Source organism: Eumetopias jubatus, unplaced genomic scaffold (assembly GCF_037043125.1).
Source record: "Eumetopias jubatus isolate StellerSeaLion01/CBP00866 unplaced genomic scaffold, mEumJub1_p1.0 scaffold_1, whole genome shotgun sequence".
NCBI lineage: Eukaryota > Metazoa > Chordata > Mammalia > Carnivora > Otariidae > Eumetopias > Eumetopias jubatus.
In genome coordinates this window covers 213,727,948-213,740,255 of record NW_028274807.1, presented here as the reverse complement: position 1 = coordinate 213,740,255, position 12,308 = coordinate 213,727,948, and the positions used below count along the sequence as shown (strand labels likewise).

General features: G+C 48.6%; 1 protein-coding gene across 2 annotated transcripts in view; it reads left to right on the top strand.

The window, feature by feature from the left end:
• The window catches only part of VAV1 (vav guanine nucleotide exchange factor 1), a 49,130-nt gene that overhangs the window by 17,173 nt on the left and 19,649 nt on the right, over positions 1 to 12,308 (top strand). For both annotated transcript variants that reach the window (XM_028126263.2, XM_028126262.2), the window contains exons 2-10: positions 6,885 to 7,001; positions 7,516 to 7,574; positions 7,693 to 7,761; positions 9,030 to 9,138; positions 9,236 to 9,331; positions 10,350 to 10,418; positions 10,588 to 10,691; positions 11,274 to 11,373; positions 12,071 to 12,166. In XM_028126263.2, coding sequence (XP_027982064.1) covers positions 6,885 to 7,001; positions 7,516 to 7,574; positions 7,693 to 7,761; positions 9,030 to 9,138; positions 9,236 to 9,331; positions 10,350 to 10,418; positions 10,588 to 10,691; positions 11,274 to 11,373; positions 12,071 to 12,166 — 819 coding nt within the window. The remainder of the gene's footprint in view (positions 1 to 6,884; positions 7,002 to 7,515; positions 7,575 to 7,692; positions 7,762 to 9,029; positions 9,139 to 9,235; positions 9,332 to 10,349; positions 10,419 to 10,587; positions 10,692 to 11,273; positions 11,374 to 12,070; positions 12,167 to 12,308) is intronic.

Here is a 12,308-nt window from a genome sequence, read left to right as displayed (position 1 = left end):
AGACAGTGCACAGGACTTGGAAATGTAACTATAATGTTTAACTAAAAAACACATTTACCCAAAGGAGCTGAGAACTCATGTCCACACGGAAACCTGCACATAGATATTTATAGCAGCTTTATACATCATTGCCAGAACTTGGAAGCAGCCAAGATGTCCTTCAGTAGGTGATGGATAAGGAAACTGTGGGACATACAGACAAGGGGAATTATGGAGACAGTGTTTGCCAGGGGCTGGGGGGAGGGAAAGATGAACAGGTGGAGCACAGAGGGACTTGAAGGCAATGAAACTACTCTGTATGTTACTATACTGGTGGATACGTGTCATTATATATTTGTCCAAACCCACAGAATGTACATCGGGAGTGAACCTTGATGTCAACTACAGACTTTTCAATGTAGGTTCATTGGTTATAACAAATGTACCCTCTCCGGTGGGGGAGGCTGATGGTGGGGGAGGCTGTGCGTGCTTGGAGGTAGGGAGATGTATGGGAAATCTCTCTACCTTGCATTCAGTTACTCTGTGGACCTAAAACTGCTCTAAAACATAAAGTCTACTATAAAAGAAGAGAAAAAAAAGAAAAGAAAGGAGGGGGGGAGGGAGGGCAGAGTAGAGCCTCCAGACAGGACTGACGGAGATACCATGCACACCAAAAGGGGATGACCTGGTGTATTTTCACCTCCCTCCAGCCTTGGCCAGCATGTTCATCTCTGCTCCACATGGTCTCTCACCCTCCAGAGTTTAGCCTGAGCTCTTTAATTTGGCAGCAGTGTTCCAAGAAAGCAAGAGCAGAGGTTACAAAGCCTCTGGATGCCTAAGCTTGAATTCACACAGTGTTGCTGCCACTGCATTCTATTGGTCAAGGCAAGTCACAGACCAGCCCAGACACAAAAGATGGGGAAGCGGACTCTGCTTCTACTTGGTATTTGCCTGACTTTAAAAAGTTTGCATATCTGGTGGGTGGGAAATAGTATCTTGTGGTTTTAATTAGCATCACTTTGATGACTACCAAAGTTGACTGCCTCCTCATGGGCTTGGGGGCATTTGTGACTCTTCTTCAGGGAAACTTGTGTTCGTATCTTGCCAATTTTCTGATTGAATTCTTGTCTTTTTCTTACTGAATCATTAGCAATTCTTTATAAATTTGAATACAAATGTGTAGCAAATATCCGTATTCACTCTGTGGCTTGTCTTGTTACTCTCTTCCTGATACTTTTGGATGAATAGACCTTTTAGTTTGATCAAATCCTGCTTATCATTTGGACTTTTGTTGTTCCAGAATCACTCACAATTCTGAGGTCATCCAGATAGTCTCCTCAATTGTCTTCTCAAAGTCTTGCCTTTAGCATTTAAGTCTTTAATACCATCTGGAATTTGTTTCGAGTAGGATATGAGGGAGGCAGGGATTTGATGTATTGTTTGTTTTTTTGCCCTTATGGATAACCGGTTGAACCACCCACAATTATAAAATAATATTTCTTTTTACCATACATGTGTAATACCTGCTCAGTCATAAAAGACATTTTCAAACACGTATGGTTTATTTCTGGGTCCTCTATTATGGTTTATTTGTCTTTATCCCTATATTTCTTATCTATTGCTAAGTAACAAATTATCCCCCAAATATTCCTTTATTGAGCACTTATTATGCTTATGAGTTATTTGGATCAGGAATGATGAAATGGCTCAGCTGGGGTTTCTTGTGAGGTTGCAGTCAGATGTCAGCCAGGGCTGCAGTCATCCAAAGGCTCAACTGTGGCTGGAGGATCTGCTTCCTTGATGATTCGACCACATGGAACCCAGTTCCTCTCCATAGGGCTGACTGAGGGGTCTCACAACATGGTGGCTGGTCAGTGACCCAAGAGGCCCAAAGTGGAAGCAGGAATGCCTTTTATTACCAAGCCTTGAAAAGTCATGTATCATTACTTCTACCATACTCTATCAGTCAGTCACACAGGGCTAATCTTGGTTCAGTGAGAGAGGTAATTACAACTAGGGCACAAGTACTAGGATCTGTGGGCCACTGGGGGCCATCTTGGAGGCTAACTGCTATAATTACATTGTCTTAATTACTGTAGATTTATGATAAGTCTTGATGCGAGTATTCCCAGTTAACTTTTTCTCTACAGACTTGTCTCGGCTATCTGTGACTCTGTGCTTTCCCATATAAATTTTAGGATTCATGTGCCAAGTTCAGTGAAAAACCATTTTGAGATTTTAATTGAAATTGTGTTGGACCTGGGGTGCCTGGCTGGCTCAGTTGTTAAGTGCCTGCCTTTGGCTCAGGTCATGATCCCAGGGTCCTGGGATCGAGCCCCACATTGGGCTCCCTGCTCAGCGGGAAGCCTGCTTCTCCCTCTCCCACTCCCCCTGCTTGTGTTCCTTCTCTCTCTGTCAAATAAATAAATAAAATCTTAAAAAAAAAAGGAACTGTGTTGGACCTATAGTTCAATTTTGGAGAAGGCTGAAATTTTTAAAATATTGAGTCTTTCTAGACAAGAATTAGTATATATTTCACTCTCTTTGTTTAGATCTTCTTTCATATTTTTCAATAAAATTTTATAATTTTTCATAAAAGATTTTTCACTTCTTTTTGTTAGATTTATATGTATCACTGGCTTTTTTGTATGTTTATTTTACATTTTTTAGGCTATGATAAATGGTATCCTTTTAAAATAGAAGTCCAATTTTCATGCAGTGAAATGCTCAGTTCTTCAGTTACTGCTCAATGAGTTCTAGCAGATGTATACACTTGTGCAACCCACACCCTTATCAAAACACAGAACATTTCCATCACTTGTGGCCTTTCTGAGTCAATCTCCACCACCCTCCCCACCCCAGAAGCAACCACTGATCTGATTTCTATCACCATAGATTAGTTTTGCTTATTCTAGGATTTCACAAATGTTATCTTTTTTAAGAAAATAGCATTTTCTGATTGATTGTTGCTAATGCACCAACACACAGTAAACTTTGTATATTGATTGTGTATTCACTCACATTGTAAGGTTACTGTATTTATTCTGGTTATTTATCTGTATATTCTTTTGGGCTCTTTGTGTTGACAGTGGTATCTTCTGCATTTGCCCAATTTCTTCCTCCCTCCTCCCTTCTCCTCCCCTCCCCTCTTCTCCCCTCCCTTCTCCTCCCCTCCCCTCTTCTCCCCTCCCCTCTCCTCCCCTCCCCTCTCCTCCCCTTCCCTCCCCTCCCCCTCCCTCCCTTCTTTCTTCCCTTCCTTCCTTCCTTCCTTCCTTCCTTGTTTTGTCTTGCAGTGCAGGCTGAGATCTTCAATGCAGTGTTGACTAGAATTGGTAATGGGGACACCCTACCTTAGTTCTGATTTCAAATGCCAGGGAATCTTTTCAACATTTCCCTATTAAATATAATGTTCTACTTTTTATTTAAAACAAAGGTTTAAGATTTTTTTTGAAGATGCTCTCTTTATCAGGTTACAGAAATTCCTTTCCACTCTTACTTTGCCAAGAGTCTTTCTTTTTCTTTCTTTCTTTCTTTCTTTCTTTCTTTCTTTCTTTCTTTCTTTCTTTTCTTTCTTTCTTTCTTTTTCTTTCTTTCTTTCTTTCTTCTTTCTCTCTCTCTCTCTCTCTTTCTTTTTTCTTTCTTTCTTTAAGATTTTATTTATTTATTTGAGGGAGGGAGGGAGAGAGAGAGAGAGCGCACAAGGGGGAGGGGAGCGGCAGAGGGAGAGGGAGAAGCAGGCTCTCTACTGAGCAAGGAGCCCGATGCAGTTCTCAGTCCCAGGACCCTGGGATCATGATCTGAGCCAAAGGCAGATGCTTAACTGACTGAGCCACCCAGGCGCCCCTCTTTCTCTCTTTCTTTATCACAAATGGATGTTGAATTGCTACTCTTACTAATCTCTTTTCAACAGAGAAAGAACAAGCCTTGGGCAGGCAAGAGAATCCAGCTGGACTTTACTAACACTGTTTACATCATATTTATTTTACACTGCCTTCTTTTTATAGCAAATGATCCTAGTTTCCTTTTGATAGAAGGATGTAAAGTTCTCTTCTTAAATACATTTAAGTTAAAGTTTATTTATTTACCTTATTTTATTTTTTTAAAAGATTTTATTTATTTATTTGACAGAATTAGAGAGGGAGAGGAAGTGAGAGAGCATAAGCAGGGTGAGTGGCAGAGGGAGAGGAGAGAGAGAGAATGGGAGCCCGATGGGGCTTGATCCCAGGACCCTGGGAAGCTGGAGGCAGAAGCTTAACTGACTGAGCCACCCAGGCATCCCTAAGTTAATTTAAAGTTCATGTTCCATAGAGAGTGGGGTAGGTATAATGTGGATGTAGCAATGATTGAGAAGAAGATGCAGTCTGAAGATGGAAGTGTGAGATCTACGGGTACAGTAAACACTGTATTGACTTGATTCACATATGTTACTACAGCATAGTGCTTGCAGTCACACTGACTGGGTTTGCACCCTGGCTGGCTGTCCTTGCCTCAGTTTCCTTATCTGTAAAAGGATGATATAATAGTACTTGCAGAATTCCATTACACACACACACACACACACACACACACACACACACACACAAGCACGGGGTGGGGTGGGGAGAGAATAGGAGTGGGGGGAGGGGTATGGAGGGAGGAAGAGGGAGAGAGAAAGTCAAACTCATAGAAACAGAGATTGGAAGGGCTGAGGTGAGGGCATGAGGAAAATGGGGAGATGTTGGTCAAAGGGTACAAAACTGTAGTTAGGTAAGATGAATCCTTCTAGGGATCTAATGTGTAGGCATGATGTCCTTAAGAATACTGTCCTTAAGAATACTGTATTGAGGCGCGCCTGGGTGGCTCAGTCGTTGAGCGTCTGCCTTCGGCTCAGGTCATGGTCCCAGGGTCCTGGGAGCGAGCCCCACATCGGGCTCCCCGCTCTGCGGGAAGCCTGCGTCTCCCTCTCCCGCTCCCCCTGCTTGTGTTCCCTCTCTCGCTGTGTCTCTCTCTGTCAAATAAATAAATAAAATCTTTAAAAAAAAAGAATACTGTATTGAGGAGCGCCTGGGTGGCTCAATCGGTTAAGCATCTGACTCTTGATTTTTCCTGAGGTCATGATCTCAGGGTCATGAAATCCAGCCCTGCATCGGGCTCAGTGCTGAGCGTGGAGTCTGCTTAAGATTCTCTCTTGCCCTCTCCCTCTACACCCCCACCCTACTCCCACTCCCACATGCATGTACACACACTCTCTCTCTCAAAAAAAATAATACTATATTGAACCTGGAAATATGCTAAAAGAGTAGATTTCAGGTGCGCTCGTCACACACAAGAACGACTATGAGGAGATGCTATGTTAATTAGCTGGACTGTGGTAATCATTTCACTATGAATATTCATATCAAATAATCACATAGCATGCCTTAAATATACACAATGTTATATATACATTAAAAATATAGAGAGAGAGTGCTGGGAATTGGGCACATGGCAGGTGCTCATGCAAGGCCATGACATAAAACTGGGGTCAAGAAAGTTTGGTTAGAATTCTGTAGGATCTAGGGAGCTTAGAGAGAGCTGAGCCCGTTGGGACATTTGGATGAATTGATATCAGGCAAATGCAAGGATGTGAGGTCTTGTTTATAGCAGAACCAAATACGCCAAACCCAGAGTGACATCCTGTATGTTTGACTGCTGCATCAGTTAGTATCTTGTGGTTGCAAGTCACTACAACCCAACCCAAACAGATTTAAACAAGAAAGGAATGTGTTGGCTCATGAAATTGAAAGTTCAAACATCTTTCCTATAAATGGAACTGTACAATATGTAACCTTTTGTGCCTGGCTTCTTTCACTGAGCATCATGTTTTTGAGGGTTATCCACTTTGTAGCATGTATCAATACTTCACTCCTTTCTATGGCCCAATAATATTCCATTTTATAGATGTACATTATTTTGTTTATCTATTTATCAGTTATAGACATAAGTAAATTCACAGAGACAGAAAACAGACAGTGGTTGCCAGGGAGAAGGAAGAGACTGGGAACGGCAGGTGACTGCTTAATGGGGACAGGGTTTCCTTTTGGGCTGAGAAAAAAGTCTTGGAACTAGATGAGGTGCTCATTGCGTGACATTGTGAGTGGGCTAAATGTCACCGAAATGTACGCTTAAATGGTTCATGGTTAGATTTTTTTATTGTTGTAAAAAATACACAATATTTATCATTACATATACGTACACAAAATGACATAAATATATATTTGATAAATATAAATACAAATTTATCTAAATATTTGAATACTGTATAAATAAAGTAGAATATTTGCCATTTTAACCATTTATAAGTATACAATTCAGTGGCATTAAATCCGCTCACAATGTTGTGTACCTGTTACTACCGTATCCAAAACTGTTCCTCATCCCCAACAGAAATTCTGTCCCCATGAAGCACAGGCTCCCCCCACCCCCACCTCCAACCTCTGGCTCCCACCATCTACTTTCTGTCTCTGTGAATTTGCCTACTCTAGGGACCTCATATAAGTGGAATCCTATAATGATTGTCCATCTGTGTCTGGCTTATTTCACTGAGCATAACATTTTCAAGATTCATTCATGCTATAGCATAAATCAAAATTTCATTCCTTTTTCTGGCTGAGTAATATTCCACCATATGTATATACTACATTTTGTTATCAGTTAATGGTTAACTTTATGTTATATGAATTTTACCTCAGTAAGCAAGAATTCAAGGGTAGAGTTAGCTTCAGGTACAGCTTGATCTTTATCAGAAGAGGGTGTGGCTTACTGAGAGGGAGGTGGTGCCTTCTTTTTCCCCTTCTGGGCCAGTCCCCAAGTCAGACTGCCCAGGGCTCAGCTTCTCCCCTGTCCTGTTACGTTTCCTCCACCCCCATTTCTGTCTCTCTTCACAGTTCCTATGCCTTAAGAACATCCGTACCTTTTTGTCTACCTGCTGTGAGAAGTTTGGCCTCAAGCGGAGTGAACTCTTTGAGGCCTTTGACCTCTTTGATGTGCAGGATTTTGGGAAGGTAAGCTGGTGCTGAACTTCCCGTGAGCTGGGCACATAGAGCTGGAATATTGGATTTCAGTCCATTTCCATGAACATTTCCATCAAGAAAGCTAAGTGTTGTTGGGGGAAGAACAGGTAAGTCAGACCAGGCAGTACACCAGGTGCAAAGAGCATGGGATATGGCAGCTGGGTTCCAGTCCCTGCTTTGCTACTTGCTGTGTGACCTCAGATTTGTGACCATGTCTCTCTGAGCCCTAGGTCCCTCCTTTCTAACACAGGAATAATATCATCCTATACTTTCTGAGTGGTTATAAGGATTGCAAAGAAGAAGGCGATCAAGTGGTGGGTGCTTAGTTAAGGGAACCCTGACCTACTCACATAGAGGAGTGGGAAGGTGGAGAAAATCCTGAATTAGGCTCCTAGGGGCGTGGAATCTAACCATAATATCTAGCCTCAGATATTGGAGTCTGAGGCTATGTTCTGGCATGTGGGTGGGCAAGGGGCTTGCTGAGCATCCATGGCCTTTGTCACAGGTAATCTACACCCTGTCTGCTCTGTCCTGGACCCCGATTGCCCAGAATAAGGGGATCATGTGAGTAACCATTTGATCTGACAGCCTTGGGTTGATCTGGCTCCAATGCTCCCCCTCCTGGAAGTGCCCCTCCCACCTAGCCCCCAGGCCTCTGGCTCATACCATCATGTCTCCCCAGGCCCTTCCCCACCGAGGAGGAGAGTGTGGGTGATGAAGACATCTACAGCGGCCTATCTGACCAGATCGAGTGAGTGTGTGGGACCACCACCCTGCCCTAGGGAGTCTGAGAGGACATGGCCCTGCCTTACGGGGTCTGAGGGGACATAGCTCTGCCCTAGGGAGTCTGAGGGGGACATAACCCTGCCCTAGGGGGTCTGAGGGGACATAGCCCTGCCCTAGGGAGTCTGAGGGGGACATGACCCTGCCCTAGCGGGTCTGAGGGGACATAACCCTGCCCTAGGGGGTCTGAGGGGGACATGACCCTGCCCTAGGGGGTCTGAGGGACATAGCCCTGCCCTAGGGGGTCTGAGGGGGACATAACCCTGCCCTAGGGGGTCTGAGGGGGACATAACCCTGCCCTAGGGGGTCTGAGGGACATAACCCTGCCCTAGGGAGTCTGAGGGGGACATAACCCTGCCCTCGCGGGTCTGAGGGGACATAACCCTGCCCTAGGGAGTCTGAGGGGGACATAACCCTGCCCTAGGGGGTCTGAGGGGACATAGCCCTGCCCTAGGGAGTCTGAGGGGGACATAGCCCTGCCCTAGGGAGTCTGAGGGGGACATAACCCTGCTCTAGGGAGTCTGAGGGGGACATACCCTGCCCTAGGGGGTCTGAGGGGGACATAACCCTGCCCTAGGAGGTCTGAGGGGACATAGCCCTGCCCTAGGGGGTCTGAGGGACATAGCCCTGCCCTAGGGGGTCTGAGGGACATAACCCTGCCCTAGCGGGTCTGAGGGGACATAACCCTGCCCTAGGGGGTCTGAGGGGACATAACCCTGCCCTAGGGGGTCTGAGGGACATAGCCCTGCCCTAGGGAGTCTGAGGGGGACATAACCCTGCCCTAGGGGGTCTGAGGGACATAGCCCTGCCCTAGGGGGTCTGAGGGGACATAACCCTGCCCTAGGGGGTCTGAGGGACATAGCCCTGCCCTAGGGAGTCTGAGGGGGACATAGCCCTGCCCTAGGGAGTCTGAGGGGACATAACCCTGCCCTAGGGGGTCTGAGGGACATAGCCCTGCCCTAGGGGGTCTGAGGGGGACATAACCCTGCCCTAGGGGGTCTGAGGGACATAGCCCTGCCCTAGGGGGTCTGAGGGGGACATAACCCTGCCCTAGCGGGTCTGAGGGGACATAGCCCTGCCCTAGGGGGTCTGAGGGACATAGCCCTGCCCTAGGGGGTCTGAGAGGACATGGCTCCGCCCTGTGGATCTGAGGGGACATGAGTTTGATTTGGGAGGGACCTGAGGGGTTCCTGGCCTGGGGGATCCGGTGGCCCTGGCTGACTCCACACCCCGCAGCGACACGGTGGAGGAGGATGAGGACCTGTACGACTGTGTGGAGAATGAGGAGGCGGAGGGTGATGAGATCTATGAAGACCTCATGCGCTCGGAGCCCATGCCCATGCCGGTGCGTGGGGCGGAGTGTGGTGTCTGCGCGGGCGTATGGGCTGGCGGGGGAGGCTGCCCCGGGCTCCCCAACACCAACCTGTCCTCCCCATTCTCAGCCCAAGATGACAGAGTATGACAAGCGGTGCTGTTGCTTGCGGGAGATCCAGCAGACGGAGGAGAAGTATACGGACACGCTAGGCTCCATCCAACAGGTGCGGTGCTCCGACCCAACCTCCGGCGGGTGCATGCGCATGCGCGGGAGCTGGGCGGGCAGGTGCACGTCCACCCGTGTGGTGGCCTCCGGGCCACGCCTGAAAAGCCCCCTGTGTCCCAAGCGGGCCTGGGGCTCTTCTCCGTCCCCGTTGCTTTGTGTTTCTTCATCTCTCTTCGTCTCTGCTTTTCTCTTTCATCCTGTCTCCTGCGTTGATCTGTCTCTCTTTCCCTCCAGGTCTCTCCTTAATTCTTCCTCTGTTTGTCTTTCTTTCCCTCTGTGTGTCCCTCTGTCCCCGTCTGTATCTGTTCCTGTACCCTCGTCCTGTCCGCCTGTCTCGATTACATCTCTCTGACCTTCTATTCCCTTCCTTTTGGCCACTGCTTTTTCAACTGCTTTATTGAGATGAACCCAATATACTATACAGCTCACCCATTTAATGGATACAGTTCAGTGGCTTTTGGTTTATTCACAAGGTTGTGCAACCGTCGCCACTGTTAATTTTAGGACATTTTCATCATCCGCCCCAAAGAAAACCCATACCCTCCAGCCATCACCCCGTAAGCCCCCATCCTTCCCCAGTCCCTGGCAACTGTTAATCTACTTCCTGTCTCCGTGGATGAGCCTGTTCTGGGCGTGTCACCCACGTGGACTCACACCCCGTGTGGCCTTCTGTGTCTGGTTCCCTCCCTGAGCGTCGTGGGCAGCGCGTGTCGGCGCCTCACTTGTATTCAGGGCTGATATTCCCGTGTGAGTGGACCACATCTTGTTACCCGCGCATCCACTGATGGACATTTGACTGATGGACATTTGGGGTGTTCCCACTTTCTGACTATTATGAATAACTGTTGTGAATAGCCATGTACAGGTGTCTGTGTGGACGTTCTCCATCTCTCTTTCTCTCCCAATCGCTCTTTCTGTTTGTCTCTTTCTGACTCTGCCTCCTTGTCCCCGTCTCTCTGGGACTGGGCTGGAGGGGGAGGTGTCCCCCTCCCTCACCCTTCTCTCCCCTCCCACAGCACTTCATGAAACCCCTGCAACGGTTCCTCAAACCTCAAGACATCGAGATCATCTTCATCAACATCGAGGTGAGCTGGCCAGTCCCCAGTCCTCCTGGCCTCTGTCCAGTGGGGACAACCTACTGGCCCCACCTGTCTCTGGAGCGCGGGGGTTGGGAATTGAGCAACATAGGGCGGGAGGTGACCCGTCTCCTGCTTGGCATCCTGAGGCCTGGCCCTCACCCCTTCCTCCGAGTAGGACCTGCTTCGTGTGCACACTCACTTCTTAAAGGAGATGAAGGAAGCCCTGGCTGCCCCAGGTGCACCCATTCTCTACCAGGTCTTCATCAAATACAAGGAGAGGTGAGACCCAGCTGGCCAGCTCAGACCCCTGGAAGTCACCCTGTCCTGCCCAGGCAGGGCATTTGGGAGAAATTGCCCTCAGAGACTACTGGACAGGCAGGGCTCTTCCTTCTTTGCTCATGGGCAAGGGACTACCCATCTCTGGTTCAGTCACCAGCTCTGCCTCTTTTGAGCTGTGTGGCATTGGGAAATCACTTAACCTCTCTGTGCTTCTGCTGCCACATCTATTAAAATCAGTGTGGCACAGGAATATACCTCCTAGGGTGTGGTAAGGATTAAATAAATTGATGCCTAAAGTGCTTAGCAAAGGGCCTGGCACGCAGCAGGTGCTCTGTAAGTGTTGGTTAAATGAATGAACATTGGAGAGACCACTATACCAAGTGCTAAGAGCTTCTTATGCATTATCTCATTCAACGCTACAATAGCGCCATGTGGGAGGTGCCACTGTTATGCCCATTTTACAGATGGGGAGACCGAGGCTCAGCATCACCCATCTGGGAAGAGGTGGGGCCTGGACTGACACCCAGATCTGCCTGACTGTGGTGCCGGCCACCATTACCCGGCCACCTGTCCTTCCCTCAGGTTCCTCGTCTACGGCCGCTACTGCAGCCAGGTGGAGTCGGCCAGCAAGCACCTGGACCGTGTGGCCACAGCCCGGGAGGATGTGCAAATGAAGCTGGAGGTCGGGGCCCAGGCCACATCTGGGGGACTCTCTTGCTCCTTCCCAAGGCCCCAGGGGCGGGCAGCGGGGAGGGGACTGAGTTCATGGTGCAACTTTCTGCAGCAGCCCAGCCAGGGACCTGCCCACCGAGGGTTTGGGGAAGGAGGTACTGACCAGCCGAGTGGGAGAAATGGAGCAGGAGGAGGTGGGCAGGAGCACTGAGCCCTGACCCCAGCTGAACCCCAGCTCTGGACTCAGCCTTGACACCAAGCTGAGGTCCTGACCCCAAACTGAACTCTGACTCCAAACTGATGCCCAGCCCAGCGTGGGCTGAGCCCCAGCCTTGGCTGCACCCCAAGTCCAGGTTGAGCTTCAGCTTTACACCGAGTCCCCATCCTGGGCTGAGCCCCACCCTGGCCCAGTGTGTCTAGTGGAAGCACAGTCAGGGCAGAGGTGATGAGGAGTCACCTGTGTGTGTTGTATATCTGGCCTCGTTGGTACCCACTGTGGAGAACCTGCAGACCTGTCCCTCTCTCCCTTGCCAGCCCCACTCAGCTGGTGGGATCCTGGGCTTCTGCTCCAGGCAGTATTTGCCAGCCTTCCAGGAAATTCTTCATTATTTCCTTGGGGGAGATATGATGTTTCATGTTCTAGAAAAGTCCACACCTGTCTGCATCTCATCTTGCTCATCTTTTTCTCTGACCGCCCCCCCCCCCAGGAATGTTCTCAGCGAGCAAACAATGGGAGGTTCACCTTGCGGGACCTGCTGATGGTGCCCATGCAGCGGGTACTCAAGTACCACCTCCTTCTCCAGGTGCGCGAGCGGGGGCCCCGAGGCAAGGGCTTGGCTTCTGTACCTCTATGTGTCATCGGAGTGGGTGCGGCTGGCTTCCAGAGGCTGGGCTCTAGGACCCTCTGGGAGGAAGGAGGAAGCTGGCAGGCCAAGGCTTGTCTGG